The sequence below is a fragment of the Lynx rufus genome, unplaced genomic scaffold (assembly GCF_022079265.1).
Source record: "Lynx rufus isolate CCGP_SWC_20201006 ecotype Redwood Valley unplaced genomic scaffold, mLynRuf1.p SCAF_6, whole genome shotgun sequence".
Classification (NCBI taxonomy): Eukaryota; Metazoa; Chordata; class Mammalia; order Carnivora; family Felidae; genus Lynx; species Lynx rufus.
The window spans coordinates 17,032,137-17,054,930 of record NW_025814878.1 but is presented as its reverse complement, the minus strand read 5'-3'; the positions used below and the strand labels follow the sequence as shown (position 1 = coordinate 17,054,930).

The following is a 22,794-nucleotide window of genomic DNA, read 5'->3' as shown; positions in this document are numbered from 1 at the left end:
AGAAGACACTGCATGGCTGACAGCCATTTCATAGGCAGGTTACCAGGCCTGAAGGGTAATGACCTCATGCACTTTAGGATGAGCTGACACTGTAGCAGTCAGAGAAGGAAGCCACATTCGTGTGGCCTCAGTTATCTAGTCTTTATACAGGATTGTTTACAGTAGGGACTCCTACTGATACCTATAGAGTTGAGGGACCAGGACTCAACTTCAGGGAGTTCGGAGAGTCCCTAAAATTCCACACAAAATTGAGCACGTGCCTATGGGGAGAAGGACCATGATCTTCATCATCTCCTTAAAGTTCTTGTAACTCAAAGAACCACTGATCTACACACTTTAGTTTATATTTATTTTATTTACTTATTGTGTAGTCATCTATTGAGGATTTAGCTATCAGTCATTTTGCTCAGTGCTTATTTACTGTTGAGATATGTGTTGTAGGGATGCATGGGATGATTCAGATTCAGTGAGTTAGCATTGAGAAGCTGCGTTCCAGGTGCTTCCACATACAGGATCTTACTTAATCTTCACAGTAAATCTGTGCAGTAATACACTTAGGACCACTTTACACAAGAGGAAACTGAAGTTCAGAGTGTAAAAAGAACTTGCCTAAGGGCAACTGAGTACTCGAGTGAGTAAATTGAACTTAAGAATATAAAGACAAATAGAACATTTGGCTCCTCCTTATGAAGTTCACAGTCTTCTAGGGTAGACAGAAACAAACACCTAAATATACTGACGCGCATGCAAAGATAGAGGAATATGCAACATAAAATCTTAGCACCAAGGCATATATGGTCACTTCAGCTGTCAGGGGGAGAGATGAGCTGGATCTCCAAGGATGAGGAATAGGAGACAAGTGGACTGGAATTGGAAAAGTGTGCCAGGCGGAGGTAAAAGCATTTGTACAATCAGACATGTGGACTAGCCTTCTCCTTGGGAAAAAATGATAGTGGTTGGGAATGGGGAACAAATGAATGAATGAATAAATAAATAATCAATCAATCAATCAGAGCACTGCAAGAGATATGTTGGAGAACCAGGTTCTGCCCTATGTGTTTCTGAGTAGGTTAATATGATCTACACTTCCCTTCCAGAAACTAATCCAGGCTATACAGGTAGCCACAATTTAAAGTGATTTTTTAGATTTTTTTTTTCCCCAAAGCTGACTCAGTAGGTGTGCCCCTCACACTACGAGAAGTACTGGAATGAAATTTTGATTCTGTGAGTTCTCTTAGGACAGAGAAGTACTGTAAACATTTTCTTAACCTATTTTGATTACAAACAAGATCCCAAAGCTAACAACTAACTGAAACACTTAGAAAACTGCTTCAACCATATCATGGCCCCGAAGAGCAGGAAAGTTAGTAGAAAAATGTATTTTCAAGCTAAGCTATCAAAACATAGCTGTTTTCAAAAATCTTATAAGGATAATAAATTTAATGTCTGAGTTTTTTTTTCCTCCCGAAAAATAGCATAACCATTTTAAAACACTAGATAATTCCTAAGGGAAAATGCTGCAAGAACCTTTGACATAATTAGTTTATGCTTTAGTTTGCTGTTTTAGTTACACATTTTCAACAAGTTCTCAGAAATATGAATGGAAAAACTTCTCTGATTCCACTTCAATAGTGGGAAAGAAAATGTGCAAATGTGGGAGTGATAACAAGGAGACAGAGAATATGAGCAAATATGAAGCCAGCACTATTTTTATTTTGTTAACAATTAGACATAGTGAGTTATAATTTGAGTAAAATATTCCGGTTTTAAGTGTGTATTTTTCCACTTAAAGTTAAGTTTGTGAAACGACAATCAAATTCTCAATGTCACCTTTACAGGTAACTCGACCACTATATGATTATCAACTCGTTTAAAGTATCTTGGCTTAAGCTTTATTTTTAGATCGTGATTTCTTTGTATAAATACTTTGCACTGAGGGTGCCTGGGTGGCTCAGTCGGTTAGGCGTCCGACTTCAGCTCAGGTCATGATCTCACCGTTTCTGAGTTCGAGCCCCACATTGGGTTCTGTGCTGACAGCTCAGAGCCTGGAACCTGTTTCAGATTCTGTGTCTCCCTCTCTCTCTGCGCCTCCCCCAGTTGCACTGTCTCTCTCAAAAATAAGTAAACAATAACAAAATTTAAAAAAAAAATACTTTACCTAGATTTGAGATCATACTATACATAAAATGCTTTCTGTGCCTGTATTTCTTTGTGTGTAAAACCAGGATTATTGGAGTCCCCAGCTCATAAAGATTAAATGAGACCAGTTAGTAAGGTACCCAGAGCAGCGCCTGGCACTCACTCAGCATTCAGGTCTAATATGAGTTGTTGCTGTTGTGGTTCTGGTTACTTCTGTTATTTTTTTTATACTTGATTATCTATCTTAAGCATCTTCTCAGGTTGTTAAACTGTTGTTCAAAGACATGATGTTTCGTGGATTTGTAACATTCCACTATTCCCTCAAGATTTAAGTAATGTCATTTTGATCAATTTAGCAGTTTCCAAATTGTTAACAGTATAAACTCCACTGAAAGAAACACTCATCCGCAAGTCTTTGTGACGAGGTGAGATGCATTTCTAAAAGTATATTAAAGACTTTTGATTCGTATGTCCAAATTACATCTCTGAAAGTTTCTACCCATTCTGAAGTGCCCACTTGTATGACAGCATTTAAGTAAGAATTAAGTAAATGCAGAAGAATGTGGGGAAATGTACGAGAAGGCTGTAAGTTTTAGAGCCAGAATATTTGCATTTATTTATACCATAGACGGCAAGACAAATATATTGTGATGTTTATTGTTTTTCATGTTTAAAAGAAGCATTTGTCTGATGAAATAAAAGCACTGCACTGAAGTCAAGAGGCCTGATTCCTATGCTGACTGACAGAAGATTGTATACAAGCTTGAGGAAGTCACTCTACTTCTTATAGCCACACACTCACAATTTGTAACATGGTGATAAATATGTATCTTAGAAGACTTTTGCGGCAGTTAAGTAAGATTGTGCATAAAAAGCTACATGCAGAGGTCCTGGCACCTGGCAAGCGCCTGGGGTTGACCACAGGTTTATTGACCAAGAGTACATTTTTTTGGTTGAAGAGCAAGATTTCATCTTCCTCAGTGTATTGCATCTGTAAATTTATACAGTAGTCGAGTTCCCATTAGATGTCCTGCAGCTCCATGACCTTTTAGCTGTACTGTCAACATGTTTGATTATCCTGGTCAGGGTTAGCTCGATGTAGTTCCGGTCCTTGATTGAACATACATTTGGCTTCTGCCTTGTTCCCGGCACTGAGCCAAGCGTCCAGTGACACAGGAATGAATAAAATGTAACTTTGCCCTGCATAGGTTCACAATCTAGACAGAAAGTGTGGGTACCATTGTTTTCTGGGTGAAATTCTTCTTCTCCTTATTTTTAGTGGACATTTTTTGTACCTTTCATTTGAGCTGTGTCCTAATAGGTATTTGGGGTTGAAAGTAAGCAATGATAGGGACGCTTGGGTGGCTGTATCGGTTAAGTGTCCAACTTCGGCTCAGGTCATATCACAGTTTGTGAGTTTGAGCCCTGCATTGGGCTCTGTGCTGACAGTTCAGAGCGTGGAGTCTGCTTCAGATTCTGTGTCTCCCTCTCTCAGCCTCTCCCCTGCTTGTGCTCTGCCTCTCTCTCAAAAATAAATATTTTTAAAAAGACGAAGTAAGTAATGCTAAAACCAGGCTCAGCCTCTGAGATGGTAGGAATGTTGTATGCACATTAACTGGCATGCTTTGGTAGAAAGAGTATGGGCTTTCATTTAAAAGACCTGGGTTCATATTTAGGCTTCAAAACGTTCTTGTGGAATGACTTTGAGCAAGGCTAGCCCCTGTGTTTCGGGCGAGAAAATGAAAAGAAATAAAACTCAATTTTTCATTCATTCATTCGGCAGGTATTTATTGAGTGCTAGGGATTCAGCACTTAGTAGCATATACAGCAAGTCCCTGCCCTCAGGTTCCAGTAGGGAAGGGAGAGTGTAAAAAGTGCCCCCCTGAAGAGAGAAGTAAAGGCAGCTTGAGAGTGTCATCATCAGTGAGGAGGGGTTGCAGTTTTACAGAGTTGCAGGGAAGGCCTCACTACCAGCTGATGTTGGAAGGAAGGAAGTGAGCGGGTGGTTTAAAGGAAAAGCAGGTGCAAAGACCCCAACGGGAGACCAGCGGAACTTGGAGCAGAGTGAGTGAGGGGGGAAGTGGCAAGAGTCGGTGAAGGGCTTCATGAGACGTGTTGTTAAGGACCTTGGCTTCTACTGGACCTGAGACGGGAAACCTTTGAAAGGGCTTGAACAGAGTGACATGATCAGACTTGAAACAGCCTCATTCTCTACATTCTGGCTGCTGTAGAGAATAGAGTAGAGAACACCAGAAAAGCAGGGTGCTCAGGTGGGAGGCTTTGCCAACAAGCTGAGGTTACTGGTGGTAACTCAGACTGTGAGACAGCAGGAGAAGCGGTGCACGGTGTCGAATTCTGGAGATGATTTTTTTAAGGTAAAGCCGACAGGATTTGCAATGAAGTGCATTCACCAGGCTTGGGACCTATGTAACTATCAAGTCAGATTCGCCATCGATTCAGATGAGCAGGGCTTTAGAAAAAGCAGACTTGCCAGGGACATAAGGAGTTCATCTTTGGACTTGTGAAGTTTGAGTTGCTTATTTGGCATTCAAATGTAGATGTCAAATAGCTAGTAGGAGTTCAAGGGAGAGGTTCCAGCTAGAAATGTAAGTGTGGGAGTCATTATCAGAGAGACGGTATTCTTTTTTTTTTTTTTTTTAATTTTTTTTTCAACGTTTTTTATTTATTTTTGGGACAGAGAGAGACAGAGCATGAACGGGGGAGGGGCAGAGAGAGAGGGAGACACAGAATCGGAAACAGGCTCCAGGCTCTGAGCCATCAGCCCAGAGCCCGACGCGGGGCTCGAACTCACGGACCGTGAGATCGTGACCTGGCTGAAGTCGGACGCTTAACCGACTGCGCCACCCAGGCGCCCCGAGAGACGGTATTCAAAGCGAGGAGACTGATTCAGATTTCTGCAGCTGGAAAAGACAAGAGGTCCAGTGACTGAGCCCTGGGGTCCACCAGAGTTTGGAGGTGGAGAGGTTAAGAAGGAAAAAGCAAAGAGACAGAGGAGTGTCCACTGGAAAAGAAGAAAAGGCCACCTTGCAGAACAACCTATGTGAAAGCACATTCCATGTCATAACCTACCATAGAGGTGATCACTGGGCAGCTGTTAGGCACTTTTGGGAAAATGCAGTTAGCATGCTTTTTAGCGCAAGATTTGATTGGGGTATTTTTCATGGATAGCCTTTCCCTTGTTCACTGTGGTCATTGCCAAAAACCTATCTTTTTATGAAACGATGCCCTGATGTCCTCATGATCTGAAAGATTGAAAGCGTTTCTATCAGGGATGGATTCGAGCCCAAGGGTGTTTGGTCTGCACTGGAGCTGGCTCCATGTTGCCCCGGGCAGCATGCTTCATGAGAATGTGCAGGCAGCAATATTGGCCTCAGCCCTTCGCCTGCTATGTAAAAACACTGGTTCAGAAAAGCACGAAAGGAATTTAGGTGCACAAAGATGAGAGTGTTACTAAAATGGAGGTGTTACATTATTTACAGCATGCTTTCAACATCAAGGGAAGACATACTGTTGGATTTAAGACATGGGCCACGTTTTCAACATTGAAGACACATTCCAGAAAATCGATTGTCTCCACATGCGTTGTCACCTTGTGTGTGGAGAGAGCTTTTCCAAATGTCAACTATATTCATTCAGTTGACAGAAATCTGTTTGTTTATTTACTTATTTTTGAGAGAGAGAGAGAGAGAGAGAGAAAATGAATGAATGGGGGAGGGGCAGAGAGAGAGGGAGACACAGAATCGGAAGCAGGCTCCAGGCTCTGAGCTGTCAGCACAGAGCCCGACGTGGGGCTTGAACCCACGAACCATGAGATCATGACCTGAGCTGAAGTCAGGCATTTAACTGACTGAGCCACCCAGACACCCCAATAGAAATTAGTTTAGTATCAGGAGGACATTATGCTACATGAAAGAAGCCAGTCACAGAAAGATAAACACTACTACTTGATTCACTTCTGTGAGGTATCTAAAATAAACTCATAGCGACAGAGTGGATGAGTGGTTGCCGCGGGCTGGGGAGAGGGAAATGAGTTGCCGATCAATGGGTGTAAAGTTTCATTTGTGCAAGATGAATAAATTCTAGGGGCCTGGTGCACAACATTGTGCCTATAGTTAACAATACTGTATGGTACACTCAAAAAAATCTGTTAAGAGGGTACATCTCGGGGTGCCTGGGTAGCTGTCGGTTAAGCATCCAAATTCGGCTCAGGTCATGATCTCACAGTTTGTGAGTTTGAGCCCCACGTAAGGCTCTGTGCTGACAGCTCAGAGCCTGGAGCCTGCTTCGGATTCTGTGTCTCCTTCTCTCTCTGCCCCTCCTCCACTTGTGCTCTGTCTCTCTCTGTCTCTCAAAAATAATTAAATGTAAAAAAACATTTTAAGAGGGTACATCTCATGTTAAGTATTATTACCACGATAAAAATAAAAATGAATTTAAAGAGAAATTTAGTAACAAAATCCCAAAACTTATCATTTATGGTGCCTTATGATTGATAGCGTTAATAAGTAACTGAATTGTAAGATCTTACGAAGAGCTTTTTGTTTTAAAGCTTACTATTTATTGTGTGTGTGAGAGAGAGAATGGGAGAAGGGGCAGAAAGAGAGGGAGAGAGAGAGAATTCCAAGCAGGCTCTGCGCTGTCAGCATGAAGCTCTATGCGGGGCTTGAACTCATGAAACCCGAGATCATGACCTGAACTGAAATCAAGAGTCGGACGCTTAACTGACTGAGCCACCCAGGCGCCCCTAAGATCCTATGAAGAGCTTTACAACAAAGAGGAATTTGAGAGACCTAAAAAACAAAACAAAACATTACCAAAGCCACTCCTATACAGAGCTTCTGGAGAATGTCCCAAAGAAAGACTATTCATAGTACTTTGTGGTTGTCACTTACCAACAAATTTCTAGGATCATGTCTGGGAACACTATGGCTACTAGAGAGGATCCTAGCTTTTTGCCCAGGTCTGCTCAATTTAAATATCAAATATCATAAACTTTGCAACACAGATCTTTAAACTAGAGGTTATGAAAAGCTAAGCAATTTGAAAGTATGTAACAATTTTCATAGGCTGCTGCCTTCTTGAGAGATGTCCATCAAACGGGCAATATTTGGGTGAATGGAGTAAAATCCATCTCCAAGTAGCGGGTAATAAACACTAGTCCAAAAGTGCAGAGGTGGCTGGTCCCGATGGCCGTCAGAGCACCCTGTGGAAAGGAGTGGAGCTGAAGTCCTGGGGCTTTCTGTATTTCAAGGGGCAGGGCGAGCTTACAAAACTGTGTAAGCTAAGATGAAGAGAACAGGTATGTGTTTGCAGTGGCTCCTGAACACTTTGGGCTTAGTTATCTAAGTGACGTATCCCTCCTTTATCCATCCTTTGGAGTTTGGGGCTTCTGCCTGGCCAAAGAGCCTTGGACAGAGGCATTCATCCCTACCTGCAAACCCTATTCCATGCACTGATGGGTGTGCGTAGCGAAATCACAACATAGCCAGGAAAAATAATGCCACTGAAAGAAAGATTTTTCTGATTCTACATTTGGGGAGATTTCACTCAGGATATTTTGAAGCCACAAAAGGAAAGTTGGGCTTTTGTAATGTTGATGAAATATTCTGTCCCCAGCTCAGCATCAATACTGGATTTTTAAAAAGGTAACTGAGGCAGATGTTACATATGCTCTGTGTAAGCGTCTTCACGGACAGTCTGTAAATTTGACATAATTCATTGAATACCTTTAGGGGATATTTTCAATTCACCTCTCGCGTCCAGTGTCAGTTATGCTCGGAAAGATGGATAGATTAGCTCTTAATTGTCCACCAGATTCTCTAGCATTCACCAGTTTGAAACATCAACATTCCACGGCTGCATTCTGATCAAGAGAGCTATTGATTAACGTGAACATCTCGTGTTATGTTAAGAATGAGGTATATATATTTTTCAGAGTGTCTGAGCATTTCACAACTTTATATGTGCTTTATTTTGAATGTTTGTGTACCCTCCCCCGTTCGTGGGTTGCATCCTGACTCCCAGGGTGATGGATGGTATCAGCAGGTGGGGCTTTGGGGAGGCGATTAAGTCATGAGGCTGGGTGGATGAGACGAATCGCCCTTGTGAAAGAGGCTGCAGAGAGAGGTGAGGTTACCGTGAAAAGATGGCCATCTGGGAGTGAGATTCTCACCAGCACCTTGATCTTGGACTTCCCACCCTCCAGAACCGTGAGAAATAAATTTTTGTAGTTTCCAAGCCAAGTAGCATATGGTATTTCTATCGTAGCAGCCCTAACAGACTAAGACAAAGTTACATAAAGCTTTTCCTCCAAACCTCTTCCTTTCCCTTTTCTCCACCTCCCTCCTTTTCCTTCCAAACCCCCCTCGTTCCCCCTTCCGTCATTACCTACCGGCAATATTGCCATAAACATGTCACTGTTAGCTATTTGGAGAAATTGTGAAAACCACTTGTTAGGAGCAATTTCACTGTGGTTATCGACTAAGACTTTATCACGGGCAAGCAGGGGAAGGCTGCTCTGTACAAGTGCGAACTCTCATGAGCCATAAGTAAGCATTTGATTTTCTACCGGTAAAACCGTGTGGTAATTATTTCAAATAATATTATTGTTCATGATTCTGATTTCAACAAAAAAGCCCTTCTCAGAAAAATCTTTGTTCAGAACCCCTTAGAAACTTAAAAACAGTTTTTTCCTAAATTTAGTACGCCCAGAACAAGACAGTTTTCCATAAGGTTGTTTTTCTTAGCTGTCTTTAAAATTTAGTACAAATTTATACTTTCCAGTGTCTAAGAAACAGCTGATTATTTTCATTTGTTATTCTAGCGAGGAAATTATCACTCGTTTTCAAAATTAACGTACTTCATGATGCAACTATTTTCATTTGTTATTCTAGTGAGGAAATTACCACTCTTTTTCAAAACTAACGTACTTTATGAAGCAGCATAAAATATGCATTTTCTGTGTCCTGAGTTCTTAGAGCTCTTTATTTCTTCTTGAATTTATACTTTTTAATTTCATTTGACTTCCTGATATGTGGTATTGAATTAACTTCTCTCAGGAGCAGTTTCTGGATGAATACTCTTTTTAGAAGCAATGTATATTTTTATTCACACCTGTTGGAACTTCTCCAGAGGGCTTTGGATTTTCCTGCTTTTTTCCATCCATAACAAAAGTGATGAGACTAGCTTTATCCCCTTGTGGGGGTGTAAATCACATTTGTTTATCAAACTGATACATACTCATCAATTTTTGTATTGTTCTATCCATGTACAGTTTTGGCTATTGATGCTTCCCTCTATTTATTAGCATTTATTTTTTTAAATGTTTTTCTTTATTTTTAGAGGAGAGAGAGAGAGACAGAGCATGAATGGGGGAGGAGCGGAGGAGAGAGGGAGACACAGAAGCAGAAAGAGGCTCCAGGCTCTAAGCTGTCAGCGCAGAGCCTGATGCGGGGCTCAAACCCACAAACTGTGAGATCATGACCTGAGCCAAAGCCGGACGCTCAACCGACTGAGCCACCCAGGCACCCCTATTTATTAGTATTTAAACACACACTTTGTTTCTGAGAACACAAATGTGGCAAGGTCAAAAGAAAATGTGTTACTTCAATGTAATTGAAAGGAAAATGCAATTGCTTCTATTGCAAGATGCAAGACACTCAGTTACTATTCATTGTTTCATAAATGCATTTTATATTGATATACTTCATTGATAGATTTCTGAAATGTCTCTGATATTTCTTAGGATCAATTGTTTCTTTGTATTTTGACTCCAGTTTCTTTTAACTGTTATTGGGGGGGGGTGCCATAAATTTGCAATAACATAATTGGTGCCTGAAATTCACTCCTCACAATATATCTTGTCCTCAACGCTTCTGACTTTTGTCTCATTCATCCTGGAGCTTGGCACCACAGCCACCCTTGGATCTCATTGTCATCAAGAACAGCTGGACCTCTCTCTGTCCACAAACCACAGTCTCCCATCTTTCATTTTGTTCCCTTGCACCTGACATGCAACCACCCCCACCCAGCGAAGGACTCACCCTCTCTCTCTTGTCTCTCTTGACTTCATGTTTTTCTCTGGCCAGTCTGCACCCTGGGATCTGTCTTTCATTACTCATCTCCTGATGCCCTCACTGCCCTAGTGTCTAGCTGGGCTTGCCTTGCAGACCCTCAAACCCATGAGGTCCCGTTTGTGTGCCCTGTAACCTGGGCACTGAGCACAATTGCAAACAAGTAACACGGCAGTGCACAACAGTGGCAATAGAGCTCTGCCGGCTCCTTTCTCACAGGAAGGTGCTCCTTCCTCAGCACCTGCTAGCCATCCTTCCACCAGTTCCAGGTCAGGCTCCCTGCCACCCTGTTTGGCTGTCTTTGCCACTCTCATTAATTCGGTAATTGGCAAGTGGGTATTAATACTACACCCCACACGTCATGCCAATCTCAAGGGATGCAATATCAAATTAAAGCCAAACCCTACCCTCATTGGCCCACCACAGAGTCAGGTATGTATAAAACAGCGACGCTATTGATGATTTCATTATACTTGAATCAGGTGGTAAAGAAACCAAGATAAGAGGTGACCTGAGCTGTTTCCTGGGAGGTGGGGAGGGAGGTCTAACTCAGCTCTGGGTGGCATTTTATTATCATTGTCTTCTCCTTGTGGCTTTACATGTGCTTTACAAGTGCATGTGCATTTCTGGGCTACTATTGTGGATTTTTATTCAGTTCTTTTAGGACTTTATTTAAGTAATAACATACGTTTTCCGTCTTTTCTGGCTTACTTTTATTGTTAGATGTTATGCTTGAGCGATTCACCTATGTTGATACAGGTAACTCTAGGTAAATTATTTTCACTGCCCTGTATTATTATTCTTTTAATACCTCTATTTATGTAAGGTTGAGTTTATGCACATTTGGGTTGTTTTCTTTTCTTTCTTTTCTTTTCTTTTTCTTTTTTTGTCACTACAAACAATTCTGAAATGAACAGGAAGATCATGACAATGATTTGGTTAAATTTCAACATATATATAAAATTTCACTTTGATCATTCACTTCAGCCTTCTCTGTCTAACACAAGTATCAGAAATTAGTAGCAAAATAGACCACCTTGAATGTTCTACCATATTTGAAATGTTAAGATAATATATTCATTGGTTTGCCTGATTTACTCTCTATAAAAGATGACATAAAACAATTAAATGGCCCCAAGCCAGGAGATAAGACTCACATTGCCAGTCTGAATAATTAAAAGCAAATGTTCTTCCGATTCTCTTGCATTTCATTAGAATAAATGAAACAGTGTTCTCAGTGCTATTAAATATCAATGAAGTCGTGGGGAATTAAATGAGATATGTATTGTTTCTCAGCCCCCGATTCACCCTGTAATACCTGCTCTTCCATAACGGACTAAACTTTTTAAGCATTTCTCCTTCACAGTGAGGATGATGTTAATTAGCGGGTGCTGAAGAGTTATTGCAGGAGGAAGGGGCTTCGCTCACTGGTTCCAGCCGCTGCCCCATTGATCAGCCACATGGGTAGGAGGACGTCTAATATTGCTTCTCCCCAGCCACAGGCAGGAATGTGCAGGCCCTTGGTGACCATGCCCCTGCAGCCCTCCTAAGGAGGGCACCACACGCTCCAGATCTCCTGCCCCCAGTGGTTGCTTAGCTCCTTCGGTGCACCTGCTCATCAGCTGAGGCTCATCTGCACCTGGGAAGGCTGCTTCCTCTGTACCCAGTGACCGTGGACCAGATCTTACCCCGGCAACCTAGAGAGCTTTTCCACCATCCAGCAGGCTGCAAACACACCTCCCACAGTGAGGTCTGAAGCCCATCCTTGGAGAAGAGGCTTCTTCTAAGTTCTTCTTTCCTTAGATAGTATCTCCGAGGCACAGCATACCTTTTAGAGTTCTTGTTACATCTTGTAGTTACTCTCCTTTGATAGCTCAAATATTCTTTATATTAAACTTCTGTCAGTTTTTAAGAGATGAATGAATTCAATTCTAAAACCTAACATAAACTTACAGTTCCAGTTTTCACAGAGCCCGATGCAGGGCTGGATTTCATGAACCAGGAGATTGTGACCTGAGCCAATATCAAGAATCCAACGTTTAACTGGCTGAGCCACCCAGGCGCCCCAAGAATAGTTCGTCTTATACACATTAGGCTCTGTACCAGTAAACTTCAAAATGATATAGTAAGCCAGTGAATAGGGTAGAACAATGGCCAAGTTGAGCAATACTGGCTGGGGAGTGAGATCTCTCAAAGCCCCTCAGAAACTTTTGTCTGGAAGATCTGTTTCTGAAGGCAGAAATCAATATCTAGAAACAGGGATCCACCTTCATAACTATGTTAACCATTCAGTTCCCTGCCAAGTAGTTACCTACAACTGCGTAGACATTGCCTTTAGGTAGACTCAGTGTTAGATCAAAATCAATAGATAAATCAATATTTAAAACAGAGACTTCTAAGGACAGGGGCCATGTCTTTCTTAGGACAGGACCATGTCTTTCTAATTGGTTTAATTAACACAATTTGACCTGTGTGTATATATGTTCTAAAAATAAATCATTCGTTTTATTATATACAGATTATGCACAGGTTTTGTATGATTATCTGATTCTGTGTCATCTAATCAATTAAGATCTAATTTGGTCTTAATTCAGGTCAAGGTCCTTTCTAATTTAGCTTTCAAACTTATCTATTCTTTAGTGATTATGCGTGGCACTTAAATCATCTTCTGCTGAAATGAGTTAGTGGGATAAAATACATTTTACAATGCTAGAAAATTTAATGCACTACAGAACAGATTTGTGTTAAGACACACCATTTTTAAATAATTGTTTATTGCTATTATTGTGCTTAAATCTAGATATCACATGTTTAGCAAGTGTGGATTCCACCAAGTTAGAGGTTAGACACTAAGCACATTCTCATTTGAAGTGAGACATACATTTGGTAGTCTGCATTTCTGCATTAGTAGTTCACTAAGTGCTTTGTACATAGTAGTTAATCAATAAATATTTGCTAAATAAATCAATGGTGTGTTTAATTCAGGATTCAAAAGGGATTCATGCTAATATTAATAGCTTAAAAAATCTGTAAGCCTACAGAAGTTTTGCGTAGTACATGGGATCAGTGAAGCGCAATGAGAACCCCGAGGGGAATTTTCTGTCATTATTTGCAGATTAGAGTAGAGTCTCTGGAAAGGTCCCTGCTGTACTTTTAACGGGTTGTCGCTGGAACATGGTATGATTGTACCCATTACTTTGTGAAGCATATCCAAATGCCTTCTTCAGATGACTGTTCTCCCTGCTTCTTATATATTGAAAGCAATTATGTGATATTGTAATGCATTTTGTTGACAAGCTTTCCTTTCCGAAGCTGCTTATCTAAGTGCATTATTTCTGACTGAAAAACTTATTTTTCTTTCTTTCTGTCTGAGTGGATTGCTTGCCAGTGGTGACTTATGGCCTAGTTCATCGATTTTCAGTAATGAGATAGAGCAGTATGAGGTAAATGTCTGTGTACATGGGCATGGGTTCTAAATCACATTCAGAAAACCACAGGCGTGATGATGCAGTGAGTCCGTCTCCTCAAAAATGTTTGTGGTGAAGATTCCTTGAAAAACCTTGGGCTTACAGCACATCACTTAAATGGCAGATCTAGACAAATAGACTTGCAGTCACCAGAGTGAGAAAGCCATGCTGGTTTGTTCAGGGCAGTAGAGGAAAACTCACCAGCCAGTGCATCTGGTAGGCAGTCTCAGTGGATGAGGGAGGCAGAGAGAGCCTGTGGGAGTTTTAAATGCATTGATTTCTCCACAGTGGAGCATCCAAACATGTAACTGAGTGCAGCCTCCGTGTGGCTGATGGGCTCCCAGGGCTATAGAATTGCTACAGATATTCACATGTCTGAGGCAAGGAAAGCACTGGAAACAAATGCAAAGGAGATCCTTGCAGAATTCACTCATCTGATTTCATAGTGAGTCACAGTCTCATGGTGCTGAAATATGCTTGGCGAACCCTCTTGATCTTAATAACAAGAAGATGGAATTATAAACCATTAAAAACTAAGATATTGGGACACCTGGGTGGTTCAGCTGGTTGAGTGTCTGACTCTTGATTTTGGCTCAGGTCGTGATTTCGTGGTCATGGGATGGAGCCCCCAGTACCAGGCTCCATGCTGGGCATGAAGCCTGCTTGAGACCTCTCTCTCTCTCTCTCTCTCTCTCTCTCTCTCTCTCCCTCTCCCTGCCCCTCTCCCACGCACACCCCCCCTCAAAAAAAATTAGAAGTAAGATATTTGTGGAATAGAGAGGGATCCCTTGAATATTGTGTTTTGTAGCACTGTAATTTTATGGCCCTTATATCCTTTCCATATATCTCATATCTCCAGACAAATTCACTCTTCATTGAACACAGATATTTCCAGGAATTCTTTCTTCTTTTATCTAAATCTCCCATTGATTAATGCTCTCATCCTCATACATGGGACTCCTCCAGACCCTCCCTTATGACACCTCTAATCTTCCTGCCTTCTTTCCATCTGTTCTTTCTAGTTTTCTTTCATTCCATGATCCACATCACTCCAGTGTCCATTGCTACCCCTCCGAGTTCTGTTGTCTTATTTCTTCTGTAGACCAAGTCTAAATTAACCCTAACATAAGTGGAATCTTCAAACATTATTGTATTCTTTATGTTAACCTTATGAGAATATAGTACAATCAAAATGTGGTATGCGACACATGCATGTCATTAGAAATCTTACTCCCAATGATCAAGATAGTCGTTCTGTGGTCTTTTAAAATTCATATAAACAAAGATTTGCATTTCTTACTTAAAATGCTGCTTTTCTTACTTGGGTGCATTCTTTGTTTTTGCCTGAGGTTGGCCTGTAAAAATTAGCAACTCACTATAGTAATGACATAACTTGATATACCAACTAAAGCTTTGGTATAATTACATATAATTGAGGACCTTGAAGATGATCTAATGAAATGAAATAAAACGTATTCTAGATTAACCATATCTACTATGTTTGGGAATAAATGGCAGAAGTATAACAAGTGTGCCCTATGCTAGAAACAGAATTGTAATGGTTTAGTGCATTCCAGGAAAAAAAAAAAAGAAAATAATATTAAGTTCATTTAATGAATAGCACTCATGGGTAAGAAAAGATAAGAATATGAATGGAATTGGGGTACATTTCCATACTTGTGAAAGTGAATCCTGAACCTAAAATGACTCAGTAAATAATCTATTATTTCCTGACAGGGAGAGTTGAGGGGGTGGAGAGAAGATGTAGAAGGAATTATTCAACAGTAGAGAACATTCTAGAGGAACAAATACTAGAGTGAGTTCAAAATATCCTGAGCTTTTTTTTTCCATTCTGATCAATCTCTATTTATATTTCTTGGAGAGATGTGGTACATTTGACCACTTCATTTCTACACGTGACACAAAATAATAAGAGCAGCCAGCCTGCTAAGAACTCAAAGCCAGATGGTGTATATGTGTGTCATGCTGAGTTGATGGTTTGGAAATGCCAGCCCTGCAGAATGGCTGGAGCCAAATAATGCTTCAAGGTAATCGTAATCCTACTTAAAATTCACTTGTGCATCTCCATACAACTTTCACATTCTTAAGTTTATTTAATGAATTTTAAGTTGCAACGGACAACGTGATACGTACAGGCAATAGAGCAAAATGTGTCTCATGTGGTTTGTTGGCTGTCAGCTCCAATCAAATTCTAATAAAGTAGCAGAAATCTGAAGTGTTAGTTTAACAGTGTTGTCTGACTGCTTCTTAAATGAGCAAATAACCAAACGTCAGGCCATGCTTCTCCCTAGGGAGCAGTGAGCTGTTCTATAATCTTTAGGGATTATCTTTTAAAAATTAGTCAGTGTGAGTTGAAAACAAAACAAAACTAACAAAACCCAACAATTTCCTGTCTGTCTCCTGATGTATGGAAATGAGGAGAAAAGCATTTTGTGGTACCTCTTTTCCCTGACCTCCACAGGCTCACTTGGGAGAAGCAATCCAGGTGAGGCAGGGGGCATAGTGTGATCTCAAGCCCGGGAGAGCCCCTGGCAAGGTCTACAGACAGTGACAGGCTAGCAACCAGGCAGTAGTGAGGCGACTGCTGTGTTAGATGATCCCACTGGAGAAGAAGATGAATTGACTGTAGGAGGATATAAGACTTCGTAACACCACTAACTTATGAGTTTGACAAACTGTTGTTTTATTTTTACGTTTATATTTGCAGAATTGCTGTTGTTTTTCTCCTGTAGAACATGAGCTTCTGTTTCTTCCCTCCTTTTTTTTTTTTTTGCTTTTTTAAGGTTTCCCCTCACCTTTTCTTTTATATCTTCATAAAAGCATCTGTTTCCCAAGAATCATGAGTTATTTGTTACTAAAATATTATTGAACATTAATTGAGTAACTTAGCCCCATAGTAAATCAATTTTTGCTTTTTAAGATGTTATACTTTTTAAATGAATTGATCCTTTTGTCATTATGAAATGTTTCTCTTTATTTTTGGTAGCATTCTTTATCTTGAAACCTACCTTTTTTTTTAAGTGTATTTATTTATTTCGAGAGAGACATAGAGAGGGAGCGTGCATGTGAGCAGGGGAGTGGCAGAGAGAGGTAGAGAGAGAATTCCAAGCAGGCTCCATGCCGTCAGCGTGGAACCTGACTCAGGGCTCGTTGCCACAAACTGTGAGTTCATGACCTGAGCCAAAATCAGGAGTCTGACGCATAACCAACTGAGCCACCCAGGTGCCCCAAAACCTACTTTTTGTATTGATATAGCTATTCCAGCTTTCTTACAATTAGTGTTTGCATCCATTTTCCTTTAACAAATCTATACATACTTATAGTGCCTTTTCTTTGTGTTTTAAATACAGTCTGTCAATCTCTGGTATTAATTGGGAGAGTTTAAACCATTTGTATTTAATGTAATTATAGGTATTATTGGGTTAAAGTCTGAGATCTTACTGTTTTTTTCTGTCTGATCTATTCTTTGTTTCTTTTTCCTAATTTTTTACTTCTTTTGGATTACCCTAATGTACTGCTAATGTTCCATTTTATTTCTAATATGTGCTTATTAGCTGTAATGGACAGAATTTCTAAGTTGGCCCCCAAAGATGCCCCACTCTAACCCTGAGAACCTGTGAATAAATGACATAGAACTTCTCTGATTATGATGTATGGCACAGTTGACCTTAAGAAAAGGACATTACTCATGTGGACTTAATCTTACCACATGAGCCCTTAAAGGCAAAAAGCTTTTTCAGATGGATGACAGAAGAGAGAAAAAGAAGGGAAAGTCAGGGAGATCTGAAGCACAAGAAGAATCTGATATTCTGTTCCTGGACTTGAAGATTGGTGGGCAAGGGGGTGGGGGCGCGGGGTGAGAGCAGGTGCAAGGGTTGGAGAGCAGATCCAAGGAGCTGAGAGTGCCTGGCCATCAGTTAACAAGGAAGCATGAACCTCAGTCTTACAGTCAAAAGGGACTGGATTGTACCAAAAACCAGAATGATCTTGAAGCTCCTTTCCTTGAGCCTCCAGATAAGAATGCTCCTTAGCCAGGACCTTGATTTTGATGGCATAGGGCCAGACTAACCCACTCGGACTTCTGACCTACAGAATGTGAACAAGTAAATTGATGTTGTTTTAAGCTGCTAAATTTGTGGTAATTTGTTATGTAGCACAGACAACTAATGCATTAGCTGAAGGTCTCCGTTTCACTGTCTTAGTGGTTCCTCTAGGGTTTACGGTATACATCTTTAACTTATCACCGTCTGCCACCAGATAATATGCCACTTCATATATAACTAAAAACTTAACAACCTACACCTTCCATTTCTTCTTTCCCTTGTGCTATGTCATAATTGTATTTCTAAATATGTTTAAATCCTCACAGTATGTTCTCATATTTCTGCTTTAACTAGTTATTTATTTTTAAAAGCTTAAATAAAACAAAAAATAAATCTTTTATATTTATCCACATATTTATAATTTTTAGCAGTTGTCATTGATTGCTTCATATAGATTTGAAGTTATATCTGGTATCATGTTTCCCATTTTGTTCACATTTCTTGTAGTGAAAGGCTATTGACGATAACTTCTCTCAGTTTCTGTTTGTCTGAAAAAGTCTTTCACCTTTGAGAGTTTTTCCTCCTTGTAGGACTTTAAGGTCCCTGTTTTCTGGCTTGTGTTGTTTTACATGAGAAACCTGTGAAATTTCTTATCTTTATTTTTCTGTATGTGATGTCTTTTCCACAGATTTTTCAGCATTTGATTACACTGTACCTTGATGTGGTTTTCTTTGTTTATACTCCGTTTGTTTCATTTCTTGGATTGCACGTTTATAGTTTTCATGAAAACTTCATGAAGTTTTAGAAGAACTTCAGCCATTGTTTCTTCTAATACTTTTTCTTTTCTTTTCTAATATTTTTTCTACATGCCTCTCTTTCCTGCTCCTTTGCAGCTCCAATACACTTATGTTAGACTGCTTAATATTTTCTCACAATTCACTGATATTCTGTTGATTTTTAAAATCTCTTTCTTTCTCAGATTCATTTTGAATAGTTTATGTTGCTATATACTCAATTTTTAGATTTTTCTTCTGCAGTGTCAAGTTTGCTATTATTTCCACCTAGTGACTTTTAAGTTTCAGGCAATGTCTTTAATTTTTAGATGTTCAGTTTGGTTCTTTTTTAATGTCTTTTTTTTTGGCTCATTATTTTCATTTAACTTCTTGAACTTATGTTCTTGTCTGCTAATTCCGATATTAATGTCATTTCTATACCTGTTTTTTTATGTTTATTTATTTTGAGAGAGAAAGCTTGAGCAGGGGAGGGGGAGAGAGAGAAAGGGAGAGAAAGAATCCCAAGCAGGCTACACACTGTCAGTGCAGAACCTACTGCGGGGTTTGAACTCACAAACCATGAGATCATGAGCTGAGCTGAAATCAAGAGTCAGATGCTTAACCAACTGAGCCACCGAGGCATCCCATATATCTGTTTTTATCTAATTAGTTTCCTCTTGATTAAGGATTTTTTTACTTCTTGGAAAGTCCAGTGACTTTTGATTGGATGTTGATAGTGTAATGTTGGATATTGCTGAATGTCTAGATTTTGCTATATTCCTTTAAAAATTGTAGAATTTTGTTTTTGCAGGTATTTAAGATTCTGTATATTGGCTTGCTTTTTTCTGTGATGATTGTTTTAAGTACTAGTGGGGTGGATGTAAAGTAGCCTTTATGCCAAGGCTGTTTTAACATCACTAATTGGGTAATAAACTTCTTGGGTCTCTACTGAATTCTTGCTGTGGTCAATGAGGCCTCTCTGGTCAGAACTTGAATACCTCTCCATTCTGAGTGTTCTCTAAAAGTTGTTTAACCTACAGCTTGTGGCAGGTAAAATGAGAAAATGACTCTCAGTGATATTCAACATTGTATGATCTCCTTCCTTGGGGTTTTGGAAGATTCTGTGAATACAATCAATCCTGCAGTTACATTACTTTATGTGGCAAAAGGACAATTATTCAAAGTGGGTCTGACCTCATCAGGTGAGCCATTTTTTAAAAATGAGAGATTTCTTTGGCTGATTGCAGAGGAAAAAGTTCAACATATGAAAAAGCTGATTTATATATATAGTCCAAATGTCTAGCTGTTTATGGTGGGAAGGCAGCACTGGTAGTAGTTACTTGATCATGGAATTTTAAAATTCACTTAATTCACTTAATTTGGAGATTTTAGTAAATCCTACTATTACAAGCCAATTTTTAAAACTAAAGGAAACTGAGTTAGAAGGAAAACAACGGAAAGAGACTCACCAGCTACAGCCCAAAAATATGAAAACCACTCTTTTATGCCTTTTATTTTTAAGTTCTTTGGAAATATTTCATAATAGTGAAGTACACAGAGAATAATACAATAAACTTCTATATACCCAAATAATCAACTTAAAATATAAAATATTACTGATACAGTTGAGGTCCTTCCCCAGTGTTATCCTCCTTGGAGAGGTACCTGAATTCCATGCTATTAATTCCATGCATTTCTTCATATTTTACTTCATATACATGCATCCTTAAAATTATCTTTGCACTTTTTTGAAATTTATTTTGATGCTGACAAAATGTAACATTTTCTTGGTTTCCTTTTTTTGTTTAATGTTTTGTTGTGAGAATGAAAAATTGATATGTACTTAGAACTCCACTATATGGATATAGCACAGTTTGTTTATCCAGTCAGATTGAAACATTAAATCCAAATTTTTGAAGCAATGAATGCAGAAATTAACCTTCACATGCATATGACTAGAACACACGTATGGCAGCTTCTCTAGCAAATACCCTCGATAGTGAAGTCATTAGATAATAAAGAATGTACATCTTTAAATCACTAGACATTGACAAGTAGTCTTCAAAGGGGTTGTTCCAGTTTGCATTCCTACCATAGGGTTTCTGGTTGTTCTACATCCTTATAAACAGTAGTATTGTCAGAATTAAATTGTGAAAATTATATGGTTGAAAAATGCTATCTCACTGTGGTCTACATTTGTGTTTCCCTAGTAATTGATCATGTAGGGCCCCTTTTACTATGTCCACAGGCCAAATTGGCATGGAGATTATTATTCCCCAGCCTGGCCACTCCAATTTCTCAAAACCCCTTAGGGTCGACATAAAGATCAAACATCTACAGCGATAAGATATGTTATGGAAAGTTTTCCTAAGTGTGAAATTATTCCCTGAGTCATTAAAATTATTTCTGGTCATCACAACATGATTCTTGCCAACATGCTCAGTTATGGCCATCTCAGCTTCTCCTCCTCTGCTTTTTCTTGTTGTAGAAAGCGTAACAATAAACCTTAAGTCATTGAAGCTGAAAGGCAGGCTAAATTATGAGAAGGAATAGAACTTTAGCTAACATTGGCAAATAATGGCAGGATTTGGTCAACTTGGAATAACATGGTAATTGTATTATATGTAAAAATACTGCAGGGTTTTTGTTTATTTGACTAAGGTCAGCAATGGAATCTCCATTATTTGGAATTTTCAAAATGGCTTAGATAAGAATTTGAACAGAGTGATTTGACAATCCAAGTGTGTCAGCGCTATGCTAAATGGAAGCTGGTAATTTTGAGGGTCCTTCTTCCCTTCGTTTTGTGCCTCAATGAGGAACTCATCCACAGAGCTTTCACAGATCCTTTCCACTGCCAAGATGGAAATTTACCAAAAATTTTTTGTTGTTTTCTAAAGAGGTAGTGAATAAAATTGTATCTTTTGCAAATCTGTCATCAGTGAATTATTTCTGGTAGAGGACACCAGAAAACTTACCCTGAATCTACTCTTGGTGCTAAATGGGTTTGATTTTTGAGCCCAGGGAATATATTTTCTGCCCTTTCCATAATCTGAACGATCATTTGCCAAGCTATATTACAGTATGCTTCCTGCCTCCACCCACAGCTCTGGAGCATCGATACTTTTGCTCCCACATTAGGAATTTCACAGATTATTGAATTGTAGTATTTCAATGTCCTCCCCTGAGATAGTCCAAGTTACACGTAGCTGATGTAAGTAATTTAATTTGTAATTTATTTGGGAATGTACAACTGAGAACTTTTTTGGGGAATATGGTATGGGTATCTATGTTTGTATTACTTTGGAAAGATTTTATTTTAGAAGAACAGAAAATCTGAGAAGGAGGTCCTGTCGTTCAGGTTTGACAACAGAAAATCATTCTGTACCAGTTTTGATTATTGCATTCAGTTGATTTCTCTGTGACTCAAGGACTAGAAGCTTTCTACCACTTCCTTTGGTGGAGAACTTTCCAAATCTACGAGATTAGAGCATGGGAAGTTTTCTTTACATTCAGACAAAAGTGTCTCATTTATTACCCAGGCTACCTTGATTCTTTTCTTTGCACTTCTTAGATGTTTGTTAAACCCTACTAGTCAATGTAATGACCCCACAGATGTGATATTTTAAAATAATAGACATGTCGTTATGATGTTTGACATTTGACACTGCTTCGTATTGGGCCTCTTTAGACATGCACGTGCATGCAGAGTTTGCATTTGTCCCAAGGTGAGCAAAAACGGAAGCAGTGTTTTTAGGATGAATTTTCTCACCTATGATAGCAAGTTGCAAATATCTTATTCTTTTTTTATTTGTAGGGCCAGCTCTGTAAATACGCTTATGATCATCTCTTATCCTGTGTCATGTTGCAAAGTTGTAGCTTGTTTGCTGTCCTACAGCTGGGGTCTCTTTAGATCTTATGGACTAACACCAGCTGTTGTCTCCCTCCAGGTCATCCAGGCTGTGTTTTTTGGTATTTGCGTGCTGACTGATCTTTCCAGTCTTCTGACTAGAGGAAGTGGGAACCAAGAACAAGAAAGGCAGCTCAAGAAGCTTATCTCGCTCCGGGACTGGATGTTAGCCGTACTGGCCTTTCCTGTCGGGGTTGTGAGTATGATGTACAATGCATTTTACCATAAAAGAAACTTAAAGGGTCTTATTTCAGACTTCTAAGAGAAAAAAAAAAAGGGCTCACTTCTAAGAGAAAAAAAAAAGGGCTCTAGCAGGTGTCTGTATTAGTCTGCTTAGGGCTGCCATTACAA

At 39.5% G+C, this 22,794-nt stretch overlaps 1 protein-coding gene across 11 annotated transcripts in view; it reads left to right on the top strand.

The window, feature by feature from the left end:
• Positions 1-22,794, top strand: part of AIG1 (androgen induced 1) — a 255,378-nt gene that overhangs the window by 35,291 nt on the left and 197,293 nt on the right. For all 11 annotated transcript variants that reach the window (XM_047102975.1, XM_047102973.1, XM_047102976.1 and 8 more), the window contains exon 2: positions 22,484-22,639. In XM_047102975.1, coding sequence (XP_046958931.1) covers positions 22,484-22,639 — 156 coding nt within the window. The remainder of the gene's footprint in view (positions 1-22,483; positions 22,640-22,794) is intronic.